Source organism: Brassica oleracea, chromosome C9 (assembly GCF_000695525.1).
Source record: "Brassica oleracea var. oleracea cultivar TO1000 chromosome C9, BOL, whole genome shotgun sequence".
Taxonomy (NCBI): domain Eukaryota; kingdom Viridiplantae; phylum Streptophyta; class Magnoliopsida; order Brassicales; family Brassicaceae; genus Brassica; species Brassica oleracea.
The window spans coordinates 48,076,854-48,097,611 of NC_027756.1; the positions used below are offsets into that span (position 1 = coordinate 48,076,854).

A 20,758-nucleotide genomic window follows, 5' to 3' on the forward strand; every position below is an offset into this window, starting at 1 on the left:
TAAATCAGAAATTTATTTTCATGATCATCAACTGATAATTTCATCTTTTGACTACCAGAGGTTCCTTGCCACCTGGGAGACAGTCGGCTGCATGTAATTCAACGAAGTATGAAATGATTGGTGCAAAAATGTATATTAGATTATTAGCAGAGTAATAACTTAGAAGGGTAAAAAATATGTAAAACGCTACAAAACAAAAAGAGAGGGAGAATAAATGAAAAAGAGAAAAGTTAAAAATGACGCAGTTAGACTATTTGGCAAGGGTGGATTAGATTTTGGATGACGTCGGCCGCACCTGATAAGAGAAGACTACTAACTCACGTGCCGTGTAGAGAAGACCTTATAAAAAGCCATTTATCATATTAGTGTGGGCTACGATTAGAAGGCCCAATCATTTATCATATTAGTGTGGGCTACGATTATAAGGCCCATTAACTTATAATCCGACCATTTCTAACATCTTCGTCTCTCACCGGTCGGGCTCACGCAGTTCATCTTTCTTCTATCTCATTCCAAGGAAAAATCTCTTGAAAGATTCGAAAACTCCAGAAGAAGAGGTAAGCGACCCTTTTTTTTTTTCTTAGCACTAAGAAAATATTAAGTAATCTTCAGCAACTCTTGTAGTTAATCACTAATCTCTGATTCTTCTTTAAGATTATACTTACGTTATATCTGCTGCTCTGTTAACGGGTTTCATTAAACTTCGATTCTTGGTTGTTCTTATGATTTCAAATTTCGTGAAAACATGTTATAACTTCTTTTGTAATGTATTCGATACTATATGGAAACGAATGTAGTAATTCTGGAAGTTTAATAAACCATATGACAATACATTTGCTCACTAAAAGGTTAAATTTTTCATGATTTTGCAGCATAGGCTATTAACTCAACAGCTCGATGTTCTGCTCAGCGTATACACCAAGTTGCATTTACCATTTTCATGCCAACAAGCCCGTTTGTCGGAAACCGAGGTTTCGGGTTTGTTCATCTACTTCAAGCGAGAGTGACAGGTTCAAAGTAGAGTACACTCCGTGGCTTATCGTAGGATTGGGTAATCCAGGAAACAAGTATCATGGAACAAGACACAATGTAATGGAAAAAAAAAACAATAATTTTTTCGTTAGATTGGTTTTGAGATGTTTGGTTTAGATCTCTACAATGGTACAAGTTTTGTGTGTTGTTTTTCAGGTTGGTTTCGAGATGATTGATAAGTTAGCTAGAAAAGAAGGTGTTTTGATGAACACAATACAGTCCAAAGCTCTAATCGGAATAGGTACTTACTTCTCTTTCTTTCGGTTTAAAGCATGAGAAAAGCTGATGATGACTTCTCGGTTATATCTATCTATATCTGATCAGCACAGGTGCTATTGAAGAGGTACCTATCTTGTTGGCTAAACCTCAGACTTATATGAACTTCAGCGGCGAATCGGTTTGTCTTTGTTTATCATTCTTATCATAAGTTGCATAAACAAATTCTCATACCTGAAACTGTTATGTTGTTGTTTAAAGGTTGGATCTTTAGCTGCACATTATCAAGTTCCATTGCGCCACATTTTGTTGGTAAAGTTATTGCCTTTATTTACTAAGCAGAAATGAACCCTTTTATTGAAGCTTAATGTGGGTTTATCCTTCTTAGGTTTACGATGAGATGGCCTTACCAAATGGGGTTTTGAGACTTCAACCAAAAGGAGGTCAAGGCTATCACAACGGGTATGTATGTATGTGCCTCTTGAACATCTAAGTGTGTGTTTCTGGTCTAGAAGCTGATGCTAGTTTTGTACTTGTTGCAGAGTAAAGAGTGTAATGGGGAATTTGGACGGTCGTAGAAACTTTCCTCGACTAAGCATAGGTACTTTTTTGGTTCGGTTGAGACATGATAGTATCCTTTGTTTCTATATGAAGCTTAGCGGCTTGTTGATTTTTGGTCAGGCATTGGTCATCCACCAGGAAACATGGATATGAAAGCTTTCCTTCTTCAGAAGTTTAGTACATCGGAACGGAGACAGATTGATGAATCACTCGAGCAAGGGAGTGAAGCTGTGAAGACTCTTGTCCTCAGTGGATTCAGTGAAGGAATCTCAAGGTTTAATCTTGTGCAGAAGTATAAATTCCACAAAGTATGATTGAAAAAATAATATAGATACAGATTGGTTTAGCATTTTCATTTTGTTGTGAAACAACATACAAGTAGATATGATTACAATTCCAGCAAATTAGTATTTTACTATTTTATATATCTTTTTTTGGTCAACTGCAGATAAGAGTAATTATTATCTGATTTTAAGCTTAACAGAGCAAAAGGGTAGAACGTTATGTTATTGTTTGTCCTAGGGATGGGCGTAAGGCGAGTACTTATTTTTTTAACGTATATTTGATATTTGACTTGTCTAAAGCGAGTAATGAATTTTTCGATTTGTATTTGACTTGTCGGAAACGAGTACTTGTTATTTCGAGTACTTGTCCAAAAATATGTTACTTGTAAGTTACTTGCCTTGTTCGATTACTTACTACTTACAAATATCTATTAATTATTTGGATATATTTTCAAGTTTCTAAAAATTACTTGATATATAATAATATACGAAAGAAGGTTATGAAAGTTTGTTTTATTTACTCGATTTGTTAAAAACACAAGAGTTATTTTAAATAAAATATTTGCCCCTAATATAAAAAGAAGAAGGAACTTAATACATATATTTTGATATGAAAGTATTTTTGCTTATTACAACAAAGAAATATATGTTTATGGCTTGGTTTTTATGGTTTTTTCAGCCATAAAACAAGTAACAATATCAAGGCGAATCATAAATTTTTTTGTGATACTTGTTAAAAAAAAACGAGACGAGTACGGATATAAGATAAGTAACGATTATTCTAGTTTGTCCTTTCAATGTATGCAAGGTTGATGGAAATCAAGCATGAAACTGAATTTTAAAGAAGGTTTCAAAATTGAAAAGCACAGAGATTAGTCTTTGTAAATAGAATATGAAAGATTGTGAACAAGGAACTGAATCAAAACAGAGTTTCCTTCATCCTAAATAACACAAAAACAGTATCCTGACTCTTTCAGCATCTTCCTTTCAAGCTTCGACAGGGTACTCAAAAGTGACATCCTTTCCAGTAAGTTTACGGTACACACCAATCATAGTCTCCAGCTTGTACTCTGTGTTGTTCCTCTCCTTGGTATCCAAGTAGACCTGTGACATTCAAAACCAGAATCAATTCGCTTAAGCTCAAAACAAGAATGACAATTACATCTCATAAAATATACAATACCTTCATGATCTTGGACCCATCAAGACGGTAACGAGTACGTTTACCAACAATCTCAGCAGGGTAAGCTACATCCTCGAGCATAGCTTCATGAACAGAGGTAAGAGTTCTGTTGCGTGGCCTCTGGACAGCAGCACCCTTCTTGGGAGGACGCATGATCCTTCTTGTGGCAACAAAGATCACATCCTGAGAAAACAAAATGGCACAGAGTATTATTAATAAGAGACATTGCAATATACGAGAGAGAGTGTTTTATACCTTTCCACTAAACTTCTTCTCAAGCTCTCTAACGAGACGAGGGTGAATCTTGCGGAAAGCTTTCCTCAATCTGAATGGGACGTAGATCACAACAGCCTTGCGGTTTCCAGCGATGTCCATGTTACTGCAATAGAAAAATTCAAATTAATTTTTCCTTTCAATGTAACTTAAGGCAGAAACAAAAATGTAGGAGCATACACAGCTTGGTTGATGTAGAGATCTTTCAAGTCGCTCTTCAACTCCTGGTTGGTGTTCTCCAAATCAAACAGGGCCTGAGCAACTAGCTCATCGCACTCTGTTGTAGCAGCATTCTTGTCCTTCTTGATCTTGTTCTGAGCGGAGAACATCTTCGCAGATCTTTAATTGTAACAAACCAAAAAAAAACAAATGCTTCAAGATCAGAACTTCAAACAAATCAATTTTAATACAATACGTTCCCAGACCAAAGTCTAATGACCTGTAGAATATGAAATAAAGAGCTTAGCTCTCTAAATGCTATGGTATTCAATCATCTACTAGAGCAAGTTTTGTATTGATAGTCTATTAGAGCTAAACAACAGCATTTTTTCAATAAACATCAACTACAAAAAGCTGAAATGCTAAAAAATTTGCACCATTTTATCTACACTGAGTGTGAGCTATTATGAAGATTTAGTAGGGAGACGAAAGGAGAAGGGCCTTTTGCGACGTACCGGAAAGCGAAAAATGAGGCAAGAAGGAAGAAGCAAAGAGGGTTGCGGCTTCTTCTTAGAAGACGAGCAGATTGGTGGTAAAGTCAGCTTTTAATGTTTAGGGTTTTCATGGTTGCCCTATTTTTGAAAGTGATCAATTGGGCTGTTAAAAAGGCTTTAAAGTCTATGGGCCTGTTTATTCACCAAGGCTAACTCCCAAACAACAACAACGCTTGTTGTCTTTGTGGGATGAAATAGTGTTTACTTGTTTTAAGTACATTTATTTGATTTTGTTTTACTGAATGTGTTAAATTAAGATTGTGAATTCAAAAATACATATATACCTTTTTTGGTCAATGCTAAATAAATCAGGAAATGATCAAGTATTATTGATACTAATCTTTATTTTTTATATTGTTATTTTTTTTTTATTATCCGGAGATTCTGGACCAAGGCCCATAATCCTCCGGACCCGGCTGGCACATATACTATTTTGGTGTAAAGCATTCTTTCCAAGGTGGATCGAATCTATGAGCACAATAGCACTAACGCCTGTGTTTTATATTGTCATTATTTTACCATTTTTGACTGATATATATGCAACTAAGAATATGGAGATCACAAAGCTTTTGTGAGCTTTTGTGATCAATAAAATAATTTCTTTAAACCGGATTTATGCAAAGTTAGATTATTCTTTGCTCCCCTAACTTAAATCAGGAAATGATCAAATAATATTGATACTAACTTTAATTTTTTTTTTTTTTTTGACATTTAGAGCTGATATAAATGGAATTCAGAATTTCAGATTATGGAAAATATAAACCTTTTGATCATATGTTTGATTGTTTTCTAGCCAAATATAGAAAGGTCACATCAAACTTGCAAAAACTAATAATAAACAAAAGAAAACAATTTCCTTAACTCAGTATTTATGCAAAGTTAAATTATTCAGTATTGCAAATAATGACCTTTTTATTACTGTTAATACAATGAAAATACTTTTCTGTAACTAAACAAAAAGTAACTTTATGATCCTTCAACTTGAAAGCTATGGTCGTCAAGCCAGGAGATAATATCGGACAAGACACGGAGGATTACTTCGTCTGGTTCGCCTTCCAGCAGAGAATGAAAAGCATCTTTATACAGAACTATCTTCTTGTCTGAACTTTTGGCTTTCTCGTAAAGCTCTCTGCTCACTGATGGGTCTGTCATTCTATCAGCCTCTCCGTGTAGAATCAGTATTGGCAAACACACCTACAAATATATCAAGAAAAAAAACATTATTATTCTGTGTTTATGTTGTCTTCAGTTTGGGGTTAAAGTTATCTCTTTTTTACCTTGTGCAACTGTTGCTCAATCTCCTGAGTTGTTCGAAGCATTTCTACAGCAGTCCGTAGACGCGGCTTGTCGCAATAACAAATGACGTTGTATGGTGCCTACACAATTTAAAAAACAAGAAGACCTGTTTGATAAAAATATCGATCTAACAAAAAAAAAAAGCAGTTATTATTTATTTATTTTTACCAATTTTCTCTTAGTGACATCTCTAAAAGCTGCATCAGTTAAGTCCTTTTGGGGAACCAGCTTGTGTTTCGGTAGAACACTAGATAAACCGATCAAAATATGTTTCAATACAGGTGGTGGCACCATATCCTCTGCAATCTAGAACGGATATATGATATGATATTTCTTAATGAGAAATGCAAATAAGAAGAATGAAAAGCAAGTCTTTTTACTTTGCACATGGGTGCTACCAAGAATGCACCGGTCCAAGCATTTGGTTGTTTAAAATGTATTTTGAGCGACACTGCTCCACCCATTGACTGCCCAAACAGAAAGCTAGGTAGAGAACTAAACTCAGAATTCTCTACAAACAAAAATACAAAAAATCAAGATTAATTAGAGTTTACCATTCCACAATGTGATTAAGAGTTTGTACCTTTGATGTTGGAGAAATGCTCAATGACATCTTCAACAAGAAGATCAAAGCTAGAAATATAGCCGTGCAAGCCTTCCGATAAGCCAAACCCTGGATAATCCATAGCGAAAACTCCATATCCCGACAATGCCAATCTCCTTGCAATCCCTGCAAGTAGCAAGCTAGTAAGAAGTCAAACATTGAGCTAATTATTAGCCATTTGTTTTTAAAAGAAAAAAAAAGGAAGAAATAAACATGCCTTCGAAGAAAAACGTGCAAGTATCTCCATAACCATGGCAGAAACAAACAAGAGCTCTGGGCCTAGAAGCTTCAGGAAGCCAGCTTTTTGAGAAGATCTCAACTCCTCTTGAATTCACCTCATAAGACTACATTTACCACAGCCAACATTATTATAAAGTAATCAAATTAACTTTTATTCATGTAGAAAACATTTTTTTGTTACCTCCTTTGTCTTAATTCCATCTCCTGGAGTCTGAAACATCACGAGAACAAAAAAAACGCTTTTAATCAAAATCAACTCTTAATTCAGACAAAAGCTGAAGTAGACTGAGTCTAACGTCTCAACCTTTCTTATACCAATTTCGATCGGGGAAGGACGATCAAAGATTCGACCGATTCAAATTTAATTTTATGTTTTTGTTTACCTTGATGAGGATATGATCGAGATTATGCTGAATATCTTTAAAGCAATCACGAACATGACGGCGAGCCGGAGCTTCGTCCATGTTAACATCCTTCAATCGCCGGAGCTCCTCGTTGTCTAGCTCTGCCATCGAGCTCTTCCTCTGCCACACTGGCCTTCCCTTGTCTGTAAACCCTAAGTTAACACAATATCTCCACGCAACAACACAATATAAGTTCAAACAAAGAAAAAAAAACTTTACTTTTTAAAACTAAAAGTCTCATGTTCGTTAAAATATTATTAGTGATTGACGATGACAAATGCCTACCGTGTAAAGGACTGAAAAGGAAGAGCTTTGCTGAACTCAGAGCCATAAAAAACAATTTTCTAAAAAGAATCCATCAAAATATTCTAGTTTTTTAAATAAAATAAAACCAGAACTGTTAGTTTCCAACTTGAAATTCCTTTTTTTAATCAGGATATTGAGGAAGAAAAATTCGAAGAAATCATTAGAATTACGCAATTATTATTACATCAATGAGTTATGAGGTCTTTAATAATGCGTTCGTCGTGTGAACAAATACTGTCGGGACTATTATTTATTTGTCAAGTAGAGAGCTTGAGATTGGCTCCTCGCAAGATTCTGTGACGATATGCAAACGAGTCAGTGTCGTTTGATATACGACAATCATATTAATGCGATGCCAACTTTTGTATACTATAATGACTCACGTCACGTGCATTTAATTTAGTAGTTAGCATGAATTATTCAAACGAGTAGGAACTTGGAACCTTCCTTATTTTCTTTTATATGCAACATGGGATCTCAACAAACGAGATTTTCACATTTTTATACTCTTGAGAATTATTAAGAAGAATAAAAAATTATTGTGTTTTGAGAAATCATCGGCGGAATTCAAGCTTTATATTTTATGAATTAAGTATGATAATTTGATAAATGAGATTTAATATTGTAGTTTATAAACCATAGCTTGAGATAATTTATTTACAAGGTTTTTATCGAGGCTCATAAATTTTGACAAATTATACTTTTGTATGTAGCCATGTAGGTTTTGTTTTTGTTTTTGTTTTTTTGAAACAAGGGTTATTTCAGTTTTGTTTTTAGTATGTTGATGTATTGTTTTGTGAAGCTTACAGCTTGCTAATATACTATAGTAGGAGTAAAGTTCTGATTAATTCCGGACATTAATAATTTTCTCATTTGAAATCATGTGAAAGTTTAACACCATTATTGTCAGAGTAAGTTTGATATCAACTATCTATAAAGAAATGAAATCTCTTAGACTACAGCTTTAACTGGTAACATGCTAACATAGATGTTGCATTGGACTGGCAGAATAAAATCAACGAACTCATTTGGTTGCTTCTCGCTTTGAACCATAGTTAGCCAGCATACTTACTTTTTGCTCAAATTGTTTACATGTTCGGCAAAATCAAGTCAATTCGTGGATGTTACATCAGTAACTTTGCTAGTTTCTTTGATCCTACTCGGTGTTCCACCATCATTTTATGTTGCATCTTGGAGTTAAAACCCTCCCGGCAAGATGGGTTTAGTAAGCCGTTGATATTTATAGGTTATCCCAGCTGTTTTGTTTTAAATGTTTCTTAGGTTTTCTGACTTATATGTAATTTTTCTCTGTTACTCACTCAAGCTAATAAAGTCTTCAAGCCACCTAGGTGTTTATGAAACTATTTTATATACATTAGTTAAGGAAACCCCTGACTGATATCTAACGTATTTAAACTTCAACAACTGGTTAAGTTTGATATTATTTTAAAAATCTGATCTCACCACACGATATATGCCTTTTATCTTTATTTCTGGAGAAAGTATAATCAATAAGTATATGCCGTTTTGGCTTTATTCTTCCTTAGTAAAATGCGTAAATGGCTCGCATGTCTCACTTCCCACTGTCTATTCTTTCCCCAAAACAAACAAAACATCTCCCTCTCTCCCTCCACAGTTATATTTTATATTTGCTATCTTCATAGTATTTATGTGCACTTGTCTTCTTCTGTTTAAGGTTTTAGGTCGCACGTCTACTTGCGCTTATCGTCACATATCAACAGGGGGAAAGTTATAGTGGGTGGTGGATATCGTTACTGGGTTCGTCCATACACAAAGGCAGCAAAATCTTGTAAATGATATAAAATAAATAAACAAGTTGACGCCGGAGAACATTGGTGTTATATTTTGGAGGACAGCCCTAATATATCCACATGATTTGGTCACTAAAACATATTCCTTCTGTGTCAAAATAATCTATACTTTAGAAACAAATTTATTTCAAATGATACATGTTTTACATTTTTGAAATAAATCTAATGAGATATAATGACAAATTGTAAAGTTTTAAAATAATTGTGTTTATTAAATTTTGAGCAATTAAAATTTATGAAAATATCTAATCACAAAATAATATATTTATAAATAAAATAATATATTTATAAATAAAATTTAAATATTTTTTAAATATACAAAATAATTTTAAAATATATATTTTTGAAACGGAGAGAGTATATTGCAAATACTTATGATCCTAGGAAATAAATATGAGTTATATATGGTTCTGGCTTGAATCTCGATCAAAGATTAAGAAATCATCGTTTATTAGCTAGGCTCTGCATAGTAACAACGGATTGAGCGGTGCGAGACAAGCGATACAACTGCGGTGTGATTTTAACAATTATAAAAATATATAGATATACGGTATACGTAAAGATTTTTTGTTATTATTAACTACGGCGAAGATCAGATTAAAACATTCAAACCTTTAATCTATAATCCGACATAGCCAATGCATGATATTATTACCGCTCGCTGACGTGGACACGTTTTTATGGAACCCATCAAAATTTTAAAATAGAAATTAACATCAGGTACATAATAGTATAATACCAATAGGTCTCGGTCAAAATGTCAAACTTCACAAATAAGATTGCCACACAGGCATGCGTTTTAATATACTTTAGTAAATAAAAGTAAAACAAAAAGCAGAATCTACAAAATATATAAAGATCTATATAAAAAGTAAATTCTTGCTAGATACCCATGTGAATGTAGGTCCTTTTTGAATGTAGTGTTTTTGAATTGTAGAAATCAAATGGTATGAGATCTGTCACAATCACAAACATATGTCTTTGTTAACAAAGGTTTTCAAATGTTGTATATGAATCTATACTATTAAAGCAGGATTCTATTGTCCTTTTTACCTTAGTCTGTCCTTTTCTTTACTAACATTGCATGTTTCATTAAGGGTAATCAAATAATATTAATAACACATCTATATTGGGTCATTTTTTTGGATCCAGCCCACTGTCCACTTCAGATCTCTATTGGGCCATTTGGGCCGATTAAGAAATCAGATTCAATTCTCACATTTTTTTTTTATTTTGGCCATTGAGTCCAAGTTCAAATAATTTTTTTCAACCATTCTTAATTATTTTTTTTCTTTTCTTAATATAATTTAAGCATTCATAAAAAAATGATTTTTTTCATTGAAAAGTATAAATCTTTATTAAAAGTATATAATTTTTTTATTAAAAATAGTAACCACCTAATGAAATTAATTTATCAGAGTTATACCAACTTAATTCATTAAAGAAATAAAGTTTAATTTTTTAAATATAAAGAGTCATTTAAAATGAAACACGATAAAGAAAAATAAAAAGTTTAAGTCTTTTATAAAATAAAACACAAATATATGAAATATGACATTTACTAAATATTTGTCAATTGAAAAAAAAAAGGAAAATAAATCCGCGCTTTGAAAGCGCGGATTAAAATCTAGTAACACATTAAGAAGACTTCACCGGATTTCTTGCTCGGCCAGCGTCCGTTGGCTCTCGGGCCACGGCGCTGAGCCTGTTCTAGTGTTTTGTTTCTTTGTATGGTCCTCGGTCTCTTTGTTTGTGAGATAAAGCAACGGTTCGCCGGTTGAGCTACGGTTCGATTTAGGCGTGTGTGGTCCAGATCTGAAGATATGATGATGCAGCAGTGACTCTCTCTACCCATCCAGTGGCTTCCTTCTCTGATGTCTCAGATATGTCCGTCTTTCTTCCATAGTGTAGGCGCGTGAAGCGCGTGAAACGACTGTTCTTGGTTCTCGGACTGAATCGGTCCGTTTTTGTTGCGGTGGTTAAGAGAGTCTTATGGCTCTTGTGTCTGTTGGTTGTGGGCTCTGTTCTGGCTTTGTTTCTTGCAAGTGAATCGGGGTTTTTTAGTTATGTGTTTTTAGTGAAGTCTGGATAGTCATGTGGCTCTTGACCTCTATATCAGGAAATTATTCTGCTCTCTTTTGATTTTTAGTCCTAAACTTGTAGTATTTTAGTGTGTGATGAGGGTGTGAACGCTTTCCTGTTTGTAGCTACTGCTTCAGTGTGGTCGTTACCGGGTCTGACCTCGTTTATCTCCAGATCTGTTGAGATTGGAGTGTTCTTTATAGGGCTTTTATTGAGGCGTTGCTTGGACGCAATGAAGTTGTGTCGCAGCCGTATCTGGAAGAAAGTATGTTCCAAGAATGGTTATATTTTGTCGGGTTATAAAGTCTTGTTTCTTTGAAATGGAGAGGAGTGCTCTTGGTGTTGGTAGAGGTTGAAATTATTGTTTGGTCAGCCGCAAGCGACAGCGATATATCTCGTTCATAGACTGGTGCATGCTTTAGTGTGCTATTATCATTGTGGGTTTTGTAATTTCCTTTTTGTAGAGTGTATGTGTTTGTGTTCCTTGTTCTTGTAAGTAACTCCGATGTGGGTTTTAGGTGTTTTTCTTTGGGCTTATGTTTCTGGGGATATCTTGTTTTCCTCCGGCGTGTGTATCAATATGTATCGCTTTGTTGAATGAATATTTTCAGACGGAAAAAGGTATATAAATAACACATTTACATGTCGGGTGTGACTGGTAACCATCAAGGAACATTAGGAATAAATAGAAATAAAATTTTGGGAATAACGAGGAATGAGAGTTCTTTATCAAAATTAACAAAGAACAAATTTGCATTATAATTATCTACAAAAAAAGAATGAGAAGAAGCGAAAGAATTTATTTCTCATGAATGGTAATCTTTTTAAGAAATGTAGTGTTCCTCTTCATTCCCTTGGTTACCATTCAAACCGTTAATTTTTTTTTTTAAAGAAGGCATCGTTTCAATATTTATATATTTTTATTTCCTTAAATTTATAAACTTTCGACCGGATCAGAGGATATAACTTATAAAAAAAATTATAAACTGAATTTCAAATTTCGCAATAGATTTTTTTTTTTTCCAAAAAAATTGCACTAGTAAAATTATGGAAAATAAAGATATTCCAATGCTAATAAAAAAGGTAGTGTATTTGTTTTGGTCAACAGAAAAAGGTAGTAAATCAAGCAATAGATAGAAATAAAAGATAGATTAGTTTACAAGTCAAATAATAATTGCATGAAAACCGGAATAATAGCTGTCCACAAATATCACTATTATTACGACTGCAAGAAAAGAAAAAAATCCACACGAAACGGCGTCGGTTCACGTCGTCTTCGACCTCACCCACACTTCGGTCTCATCCTTTTATATAATCCCTTCTTTCCTCTGACGATTTTTCCCCTCTCTCTCTATCGTCTCTCTCGGAGATATTACTCAGGTATCTCTCTCCCTCCTTTCACACTTGTGCTCCCTTTGTGCCCATTTTTCTACAGATCGCTGTTACTTATATGTATAGATCCGTTATTTTTTGTACGTTTCCCTTCAAACTATGTCAAAGCTTAAATCTTTTCTCAGATCCTTTTCAAAGTCTGTCTCTTTCTTACCTTTTAGGGCGTTGTGATGGATCTGATCTGATCTAATTTGTTTTTTTGTTTTGTTTTGTTTGGTCGGAAACCAAATTCAGGGCGTTCTTCTGTGGATCAAAGATGAATCAATACAACGCTCAGCAGAACGCCTTCGTGTCTCGCGAGGAGATGATGGGACTTGATCGCAGCAACGATCTTGTCGTTTGTCCTAAGCCTCGACGTGTTGGCGTACTCGCTAACAACCTCACGCGCCCTCTGAGATTACATATGAGGTATACAAAAAAAAAAAAAAAAAGCATCTTCCTTTATCTCAGATTCTCCTGTGTTTAGGACCAAACATTTACCCCCAGACTCTGTTTTTGTTATGTATTTGTAGTCAAGCCGCTGCTGATTTGTGTGATTCTGAAGCTGGTGCAGAGCTTTTGGACATCATTCGTAGAAAGGTATGCTTTCATGTTTCGATTTTTGATTAAGGATCTTTCTCTGATTCATTTGACATATGTCTCTCTCTCTCCTGCAGGAGGACAATGGTACAATAGGGCCATACTTTCTCGGTTCGCCTCCGAGCAGAGCAGCGAACCCATTAGCCCAAGACGCTCGCTTTCGAGACGAGAAGATCAATCCACTCTCACCAAACTCTCCTTTGCTTCAGCCCAATTCATCAACCGGCTTTCCTTCCCCATCTCCATCAACATCATCTTCGTCGTCTTCGTCTCGTGGTTGCGTTAGGATGAAGTTTGGACTCAAACCACCTGCAGTTAGAGTAGAAGGGTTCGATTGCTTGAACCGTGACCGCCAGAGCTCGAGCATCCCCGCCATGGCTTAGTAGACAAGCCGAAAACAAGTGTATATAGTGATTCCGGAGTCGTTTGTTCACCCAAGGCCCTAACAGAGAGAGAAGGATTTGATTACTAGTATTACTATTACCATTTTTGAAGCAAATGAATATTCTGATATCTATTTAGTGTTTTTCATCTAGAGTGAGAGGGAGGATGTAGATGAAGATCAGTCAGCGTTTTGTTTATACATTAATAATTAAGGAGAAGACTTTGAAGAATCTGTAAAATTTTATTGAGAGAGAGAGAGAGGTCTGGTTTGTATCTTTTCTCTTTTGGGTTTCGTTGTAATATAAAATTATCTTCTTTCTGAGTATGTTACACCATTGTGTATGGTAGTAACGCCTCTTTAACTTCTTGGCTGAGTTTAAGCTCTCCAACAACACCTCTGTATATGTGTTTTTTTTGTGTTTCAATAAATCTGTATATTAAAGCGCCGTATTGTTCTTTTAACTTGTGGTTCTTACCAGATCTCTTTTCATATATTGTTAGAAAAGCGAAAAATTAAATGTAGCTTTCAGAGTGGAGTCCATATGTCTGTCTTAAATGGAAACCGCTGAGTGCTTCTTTTTTGCTCTCTTACCGAGTTTTTTTTGGTGTAATCTCTTTACCGAGTTTCTTGCTTTACTTTATTTTGCCGACAGTCTTTGAACTTTTTACATATCAAAGTCATGGTGAAAACTGAAGTTGAACAGATTGTTTCTTTTCTAACTCATCTGTTACCAAAATAACAAAGATGTTGTGATTATTTATATGGACGAGTGCATCGCTGTCCCTTTGAAAATAAACGCACCAGTATCGAAAATAACAGAGATGTTTACTCTTCACTGTAGTCATTGTTGTGGCCTCTATTCATTCTTGCACATCAGAGTCTGCTTTATCATTATCTTTATGTGGATCAGGTTGTTCTTTGGGAAAATTTCCTCGATTTACATAGCCGCAGAAGCACCCCAAAGTGATGATAGTATATGCTGCAATCTTGGTTTAACTCCTTGCCCTTGTCTATTATATTCTAGCTCCTCAATTGGAATTGTCAAGCTTGTAAAGTGGTAACTGAGACACTCTCCATGTGGTTACCGAAAATAGCACAAGTGAACATTATGTCGAGGGCTCTTGACTAGTAACTCGCCATAAAACAAATGTTAAAGCTCTGGAGGAAGTTTTATTTTTTATGATGCGCAGGGTATTCATGTGAATGTGGTTACTAGATTTCAACTTCAAAATTCTCAGGATTGTGACTGAACCAACCAATAGCCCGACCTTGGAACTGATGCATGATTTTTTATTTGTCAACTATCCATTTAACTAGATCAAATTTTGGTCAGACTAGAGCCTCTCCGTCTGTCCGTCTGTCCGTCTGATGTATCCGCTCAGTTTTATAAGTAGAAAAATCTTTGAATTGTTAATTTGTAGATATAACTTTCTTCACACTAATTTACTTCTATTTAACAGAAAAAATTCACATCATTACGAAATAGGTTTTATGAATCTTCGTAATGAGATCCAAATACATTAACTAATTAATTGCGTTGTTATAAAACAAAATCTAAGAATAAGACAGTTATTCTCGCGGCAAGACAATTAACTGAACAAACGCATCCGTTGAATGAAATATAACTTACTCTCAACGACCATTAACCGCCAAAATTTCTTTCTCTCTCTCTCATCTACAAAACCTTTCCCCTGATCAAACCGTTAGAACTTTTTGTCACTCACTCTTTGGTTCTTCAACTCTCAAGCATCGTCCGGTGCTTGAGAGAGAGTTTCACTCTTTTTGTGTGAAAAAAACAACACAAAATGGCGGGTGATGATGATCCAAAACCGCCCGGTCTTGAAGAAGACAAGGACGATGGTGATCCTTACTATGAACCCTTTTCAGAAGAGGAACTCCAAAACCTTATGTCTAATCAAAATCCAAACCTGATGGATTTTGCTTTCACCGAGAATCCGGTTCCTCCTCCTACTCCTACTCCGATTACTATCGCAACATCGGATATAATCGAAACCGAGATGTTGAATCAACTCTCACTTACAATCCCTAACTGTGAAGACACAGACGATTTTCTTGTTACATCTTTTGACGATGATATTGACCTCTCTTGGGACTTGTCCGATATTCCATCTGAGTTTCTTAGCGACAACATGGACAGTAATATCATAGGAGAGATTGGTACTAATCAAGATAATGGTAACATTGTTGGTGGAACTGGTACACTTGAAGTGAGTACTTGTGTTTTTGTTGAAAACGGTCCGAACGTTGAAACCGGTGGTGGTTCATCAGCGCCGATTACACCGACAGTATCCATCGGCATACTCGTGTGCACTTGTTGCAACCTTCTTCGAACATTAATCCATAGCAATGGTATAATAACTACTATATCTATCATTTTAGAATTTTGTTTATTGAATGGTTATGTTTTAATTGGTTATATTTTATGCATGGTTGTATAGGTCAGGAGATGATGAGACTTGATTTTCATGGAGGGATAGGGTACTTCTGCCATGCGATTCTAGAGATTCACCGGCTTGATGGTTCTACCGAACCGCAATATCAAACCATTGATTTGAAGTTTTTGTCGATGGAGGATGTGAAGAGGTTTATAGAAGATTATCTCGCGGCGAGAGCAGCATGCGGTTTTGGAGTTGTGGAAGACATTAATGCTGATTTCTATCAAGCAATGAATGCTAACTTTTCCAATAACCAGCCGCCTATGTTGGCGTTGCCACCGGTCGATGATGTTCCAATGCCTCAGGCTATAGTGCCTGATCCAGCCCTTAATGTTCCGTCTGTGCCGCTGTATGTTGGGTTGAGAGATGAACCTCCAGTGTCGAAAGGAAAGAAACGGAAACAAACCCCTCTCGCAATACAGGTTTTGTCTCTAATATCTCAGTTTATTATCGTTTAATATCATAGGATAGGAACATGTTGCTTGTGCTACAAGGAACCGTTTGCTATGTGCTTAGAATGTTGTGTTTAAATTGAGGTTTAAGTGTAGATAAGATCATATACAAATATTAGTTAGGGTATAGTAAGTTTATAGAAGAACTTTAAAGAATCTTTTGGACGATTTCATTATAGAAACATATATAGTCACTGGTCTATGGAGAGGAATCTGTTAGGGTTTGCATGTAGTTGAAGAACATGTTTCTTGTGCTTTAAGAAAATACAGTTTAACTGATTTTATTGAAGAGAGTGACTGATCTTGGGTTTTGTTATTTCATCTATATGTGCCGAGGACAAGAACAGAGAGAACGGACTGGAAAACTAAAACTGAAGGACATCAGCATGCACTTCCATCTCCCGATTCAAGAAGCGGCTAGACGGATGAGCCTGTGTCCGACAGTGGTTAAGAAGATATGCCGAAGGGGTGGGCTCTATCGATGGCCCCATCGCAAGGTAAGGTTCTTGAACCAAACCATTACGAATAAGCCCACTCTATAAACTGATTCTTGCTTTTTTTACTTATATGATCCTGGTGAATATTGAATATGTAGATCAAGAGTCTCCTGAGGAAAATCTCGTCATTGAAAAGCTCGTTAGAGACAACAAAGGATGCACAAGCGAAGGCCCGGGTCGAATCAGAGATTGAAAGACTCGAAAAGCAGATAAGCGAGATCTGTAGTGAAGCACTCAAATACGCTTAAGTGATCCTTTTTTTTTTTGTTGAATTAAAGGAAACATGGAATATTTTTCCAGATGATTTTACAAATACACGCGTATGTGATTTGTTATTTTTTTGTTTCAATAAAGAATGGATAAGATACTTTATATACTCTGCTTATAATAATGAGAAGCTGCCTTTATATAGATGAAATTGAATGATAAGCTAAACAGGTACACTTTAAACCTAAAGGCTAAAACGAAAGAAAAGTCGCGTATAAAATAAATACCAAAGGAAAAGAGGAAAAAGAGAACATTTTACGTAGGCTAAATAAAGAAAAAGAAAAACGTCAGAAACATGTTAACCAGTCACCAGATAACACGTGTCAAATTAGGCGAAACGATGAGCAGAGGGAGACTATATAAACCACGTAGGTGATATAGTGAACCAGAGCGTATAAGTTGAGTCGTTTTCTTCTCCTTTCTCGTCGTCACTCTCCTGCGTACTTGCTTTTTTCTCAGCTCGAAAGTTCGTTACAGACGGCGATTCATCGAAACAGAGTCTCTCGCCGGAGAAATCGTACTTGAATCTTTTTCGGCTCTTCGGTGAACGAGAAGATGAGGATATTTGTCAAAACGCTGAAGGGGGATCGCTTCGAGATCCAAGTCAACCTCGAGGATTTGGTACGTGGATTCTCAAGAATCTTTGGTCAGATCGTTTCTTGGCAAAGTTGAGTTTCATATCTAGGGTAGAAGGTAGTTCGTTCGATTCCTTGTTCGTTACGGTAGAAGATTGATCACTCTTTCTTGATAGCCACGTTAATAACCTTTGTTGGTTTCTATAAAAAGTAATACTCTAGAGTCTTGAATCATGTGCTCTTTCGTCAATGTGAACTCTGATACGCTAAGTTGCTTGTATGGTTTCGTTTCTTGGATCCATGAGGTAGATGATTAACTATTGGTCATTTGGTTATGTACAAAAAATGTATATATGTGATCAGGTTGCTGATGTGAAGAAGAACATAGAGACTGTGATGGGAGTTACTGCTGAAGAACAAATGCTTATTCACAAAGGGAAAGTGCTTAAAGATGAAACAACATTAGAGGCTAACAACGTTTCCGAGAAAAGCATTATTGGCGTTATAAAGGTGTGTGCTTAGGGTTTATGGTAACGAAAGTTTATGTTTTCTAGAGTTTAGCTTATTGATTCTGTGCTCGGGTGGGGCTTATAAATGCAGAGAAAACCTGCATCTACCGCAACGTCTACCTCAACTGAGACTCCTACTGAACGTGCCTCGGCTGGTGCATCATATGTGGCCAGTGAAAGAGTTTCAGAGAGTAGCATTCAGAAGATTCTTGGGATGGTCGGAGGAGGCTGGGATCGTTACATGGTTACCTCTGCACTCTATTTGGCATATGATGACGTTGATAAAGCCTTGGAATATCTTTACTTTGTGAGTTTTTAAATAAAAACCTAAACGTTGTGTGCCCACAGTTCAGGGAATGTCTAGTTTTAAGACTGATTATAAGTTATATTTTTTTAAAGGAGCTCCCGGGGCAGAGTGAAGATCCTTACATAGCTGAGGTAAATAAACTAAATTTTGTTGAACCAAGAGGATATGTGTAAATTCGGAAGAGTGAGAAAATAAAATGTAATGAAAAGGGCACACAGGATCAAACTCAAGAACATGAAGCTCCTACAGAAGCAGACGAGCTACGGTTTTTTGATTTCCTCAACGGCACTCCAGAGGTATTGAGCTGTTGTTTCATGTTCCGTCTTACTTGAAAGATCAAAGGAGATAGAGATTAAATTTGTGGAGATCTAACTTGGTACTTTGTGACTACTAGCAAGAGTATCTAAGAGCTTTGGCGCGATCAGACCCTAGTATCATAAAGGTAAAAACCAAAAATGCAACAAAGAAAAAAAAGGGAGTGAAAATTACTGATAATTATGCTCAAGTTTTTTTTTGTTGAATCTTGCTGCAGGATTTTGTAGAGATGCTAGAGGAGCAAGATCCGCCATTGTTTGTGTTGATTCAAGACAACAAAGCTCTCTTCTTGCGCTTACTACTTGAAGTTGAAGGAGGAGCATGGTAAAACATTGTCTTAGTTTCTGATTCAGAGACTCAGATCCTAAATTGAACTAGAGCTCATGGTTAAGTAATTTTTGTGGATTTTCAGTGGCAACGAAATGGATCAGCCTCATGAACACCAAGCAGTCCAGACCAACGAATCAAACAATGGAGGAGATGGGTACAAAATTGAATTACCATAATTAATGTTGGTAGTAAAATGGACTGAGCTTTCTTTTGGTTTAAGTTCTTGTGGGTTCTTTGTTGTTGTTGTGTGATTCAGTGACAACCAAGTGGGAGGAGAGTCTGAGGAAACCAAAGTTGAGGAACTCCAAGCAGACCAAACCAACAAACCAAACAACGGAGTAGATGGGTACAAAATTTACCATAATTAATGTTGGTAGTAAAATGAACTGAGCTTTCTTTTGGTTTATAAGTTCTTGTGGATTCTTTGTTGCTGTGTGATTCAGTGGCAACCAAGTGGTGGGAGAGTCTGAGGAAACCAAAGTTGAAGTCGCCAACCCTGAGGATAATGAATTGATCGAACAGGTCTGTCTAATGTCTATGCGTTATCTTCTCTTGCTTTATTTAGAAACTTCAACTTCATTGGATTCGTTACTATATTCCATAAAACGTGTGTTTTGCTTTTAAAAACAGCTGGAAGCACTGGGATTTGAGAGAGGTGATGCAGAGGTGGCGTACTTCGCCTGCAACAAGAACGTACAAGAGGCTGCGAACCATCTTCTCGGTCACAAGCACGAGTCTCAAGAATAACTCCACTTAACCATGAGTTTCTTTCTTGGCTCGTACTGGTTGCATATCTTTTTCTATCGAGAACCAAATGTCTTGTTCTGTAACCTGGTTTCTTTTGCTCTGGTTGGTTACACAGTTGGGATGATTGATGTGTATACTACATTTCGCTTCAAAATTCCATCTTTTGCTCTGGTTTGTTGTTGATGCGAAAGTTAACTTGGAATACTTTTCAAGATGATTACAAATACACGAGTCAGTGATGTTTTTTTGTTTAAATAAAGATGGAATTATAGCACCACATCTATAGATACTTAGAGCAGCATTAACCGGGGATCTTAAGCCCCATTTTTAGGTTTTTTTTTATTTAAAAAAAAATTACCTAATTAATTAAGCGACGTTGCTTAATTTAGGGTCAGAGGAGGCGTATCTCGTGGGACGTGTGTCACAAGCTGGTGTTTCTTTCTCTCTCTCGAAACTCACCGTCTCTCCTTCTCCTGTGACTCCTCGACGACTCCGTCTTCCAACGATGATCTCTCCTCGACGATTCGATCGATTATCTCTCTTCGAGGGAATCATCCGGCGTCTGTCTCGGTGGAATCGCCATCTCTGTCTCTCTCCTCGACGGCTCGGAGTCTCTCTCAGTCTCCTCGACGACTCCGCCTCTCTCTTATTCTCCTCGGCGACTCTGTGACTCCCTCGCTCTCCTCGATGGCTCGCCTCGTTGAAGAATCTCTGTTTGAAAAAATCATCTGGCGTCTGTCTCGGTGGAATCGCCGTCTCCGTCTCTCTCCTCGACGACTCCGAGTCTCTCTTTGTCTCTTCGACGACTCCGCCTCTCTCTTATTTTCCTCGGCGACTCCGCTACTCTGTGACTCTCTCGCTCTTCTCGATGGCTCACCTCGTTGAAGAATCACTCCAGCCCGTAGATCTCCTCGAGGAAAT

General features: G+C 36.4%; 6 protein-coding genes across 11 annotated transcripts; 4 read left to right on the forward strand and 2 right to left on the reverse strand.

Annotated features, from left to right (window-relative positions):
* The first annotated feature begins 466 nt into the window (after positions 1–466).
* Positions 467–2,234, forward strand: LOC106317944 (chloroplastic group IIB intron splicing facilitator CRS2-B, chloroplastic). Its single transcript, XM_013755762.1, has 8 exons — positions 467–557; positions 873–1,089; positions 1,189–1,273; positions 1,362–1,429; positions 1,510–1,560; positions 1,637–1,710; positions 1,791–1,849; positions 1,930–2,234. Exons 2-8 carry the CDS (start codon positions 898–900, stop codon positions 2,121–2,123), a joined length of 723 nt encoding a protein of 240 aa, XP_013611216.1. The 5' UTR covers positions 467–557; positions 873–897; the 3' UTR covers positions 2,124–2,234.
* A 691-nt stretch (positions 2,235–2,925) lies between these two features.
* Positions 2,926–4,314, reverse strand: LOC106317945 (40S ribosomal protein S7-3-like). The gene is made up of 5 exons (XM_013755763.1): positions 4,224–4,314; positions 3,730–3,888; positions 3,532–3,655; positions 3,277–3,459; positions 2,926–3,197 (listed from the first exon to the last, which is right to left on the reverse strand). Exons 2-5 carry the CDS (start codon positions 3,876–3,878, stop codon positions 3,081–3,083), a joined length of 573 nt encoding a protein of 190 aa, XP_013611217.1. The 5' UTR covers positions 3,879–3,888; positions 4,224–4,314; the 3' UTR covers positions 2,926–3,080.
* An 811-nt stretch (positions 4,315–5,125) lies between these two features.
* LOC106317946 (caffeoylshikimate esterase) lies at positions 5,126–7,354 on the reverse strand. Of its 3 annotated transcripts, none has more exons than XM_013755764.1 (9): positions 7,092–7,350; positions 6,786–6,958; positions 6,584–6,613; positions 6,380–6,506; positions 6,142–6,288; positions 5,939–6,069; positions 5,727–5,864; positions 5,540–5,638; positions 5,129–5,456 (listed from the first exon to the last, which is right to left on the reverse strand). In XM_013755764.1, exons 1-9 carry the CDS (start codon positions 7,135–7,137, stop codon positions 5,229–5,231), a joined length of 1,119 nt encoding a protein of 372 aa, XP_013611218.1. In that variant the 5' UTR covers positions 7,138–7,350; the 3' UTR covers positions 5,129–5,228. The 3 variants fall into 3 exon arrangements, with proteins under 3 accessions (XP_013611220.1, XP_013611218.1, XP_013611219.1); XM_013755765.1 differs by having other exon boundaries at positions 5,131–5,456; positions 6,786–6,975; positions 7,092–7,347; XM_013755766.1 differs by lacking the exon at positions 5,727–5,864 and having other exon boundaries at positions 5,126–5,456; positions 7,092–7,354.
* A 5,023-nt stretch (positions 7,355–12,377) lies between these two features.
* LOC106315223 lies at positions 12,378–13,829 on the forward strand (the record flags this gene model as incomplete). The annotated part of the gene is made up of 4 exons (XM_013752974.1): positions 12,378–12,406; positions 12,653–12,826; positions 12,931–12,997; positions 13,075–13,829. Coding segments are annotated over 4 exons (576 nt in total), but the record flags the coding sequence as incomplete, so codon positions are not given.
* Positions 13,830–15,113: 1,284 nt separating this feature from the next.
* On the forward strand, positions 15,114–17,099 carry LOC106317171. The gene is made up of 4 exons (XM_013755024.1): positions 15,114–15,752; positions 15,842–16,260; positions 16,638–16,787; positions 16,886–17,099. Exons 1-4 carry the CDS (start codon positions 15,188–15,190, stop codon positions 17,033–17,035), a joined length of 1,284 nt encoding a protein of 427 aa, XP_013610478.1. The 5' UTR covers positions 15,114–15,187; the 3' UTR covers positions 17,036–17,099.
* A 385-nt stretch (positions 17,100–17,484) lies between these two features.
* Positions 17,485–19,951, forward strand: LOC106316401 (ubiquitin receptor RAD23d-like). Of its 4 annotated transcripts, none has more exons than XM_013754282.1 (11): positions 17,485–17,675; positions 17,993–18,139; positions 18,230–18,445; positions 18,538–18,576; positions 18,655–18,741; positions 18,840–18,887; positions 18,978–19,084; positions 19,173–19,244; positions 19,347–19,436; positions 19,534–19,612; positions 19,721–19,951. In XM_013754282.1, the coding sequence occupies exons 1-11, from the start codon at positions 17,610–17,612 to the stop codon at positions 19,835–19,837; spliced, it is 1,068 nt and encodes a 355-aa protein (XP_013609736.1). In that variant the 5' UTR covers positions 17,485–17,609; the 3' UTR covers positions 19,838–19,951. The 4 variants fall into 4 exon arrangements, with proteins under 4 accessions (XP_013609736.1, XP_013609737.1, XP_013609738.1 ...); XM_013754283.1 differs by having other exon boundaries at positions 18,664–18,741; XM_013754284.1 differs by having other exon boundaries at positions 18,230–18,382.
* The last annotated feature ends 807 nt before the right edge of the window (positions 19,952–20,758 follow it).

Bases quoted from the DNA above. Each gene is read 5' to 3' on its own strand.
- LOC106317946 (XM_013755764.1), bottom strand. From the start codon at position 7,137: ATGGCTCTGAGTTCAGCAAAGCTCTTCCTTTTCAGTCCTTTACACG. The intron at 6,070-6,141 runs GTACAAACTCTT...TTTTGTTTGTAG, and splicing joins GCATTTCTCCAACATCAAAG to AGAATTCTGAGTTTAGTTCT. The intron at 5,457-5,539 runs GTAAAAAAGAGA...ATATATTTGTAG, and splicing joins TTGAGCAACAGTTGCACAAG to GTGTGTTTGCCAATACTGAT.
- LOC106317944 (XM_013755762.1), top strand. From the start codon at position 898: ATGTTCTGCTCAGCGTATACACCAAGTTGCATTTACCATTTTCATGCC. The intron at 1,561-1,636 runs GTAAAGTTATTG...TATCCTTCTTAG, and splicing joins CATTGCGCCACATTTTGTTG to GTTTACGATGAGATGGCCTT. The intron at 1,850-1,929 runs GTACTTTTTTGG...ATTTTTGGTCAG, and splicing joins CTTTCCTCGACTAAGCATAG to GCATTGGTCATCCACCAGGA.
- LOC106317945 (XM_013755763.1), bottom strand. From the start codon at position 3,878: ATGTTCTCCGCTCAGAACAAGATCAAGAAGGACAAGAATGCTGCTACA. The intron at 3,460-3,531 runs GTATAAAACACT...TTGTTTTCTCAG, and splicing joins AGAAGAAGTTTAGTGGAAAG to GATGTGATCTTTGTTGCCAC. The intron at 3,198-3,276 runs GTATTGTATATT...TGAATGTCACAG, and splicing joins ATGGGTCCAAGATCATGAAG to GTCTACTTGGATACCAAGGA.
- LOC106317171 (XM_013755024.1), top strand. From the start codon at position 15,188: ATGGCGGGTGATGATGATCCAAAACCGCCCGGTCTTGAAGAAGACAAG. The intron at 15,753-15,841 runs GTATAATAACTA...ATGGTTGTATAG, and splicing joins AACATTAATCCATAGCAATG to GTCAGGAGATGATGAGACTT. The intron at 16,261-16,637 runs GTTTTGTCTCTA...GGACAAGAACAG, and splicing joins AAACCCCTCTCGCAATACAG to AGAGAACGGACTGGAAAACT.
- LOC106316401 (XM_013754282.1), top strand. From the start codon at position 17,610: ATGAGGATATTTGTCAAAACGCTGAAGGGGGATCGCTTCGAGATCCAA. The intron at 17,676-17,992 runs GTACGTGGATTC...ATATGTGATCAG, and splicing joins AAGTCAACCTCGAGGATTTG to GTTGCTGATGTGAAGAAGAA. The intron at 18,446-18,537 runs GTGAGTTTTTAA...ATTTTTTTAAAG, and splicing joins CCTTGGAATATCTTTACTTT to GAGCTCCCGGGGCAGAGTGA.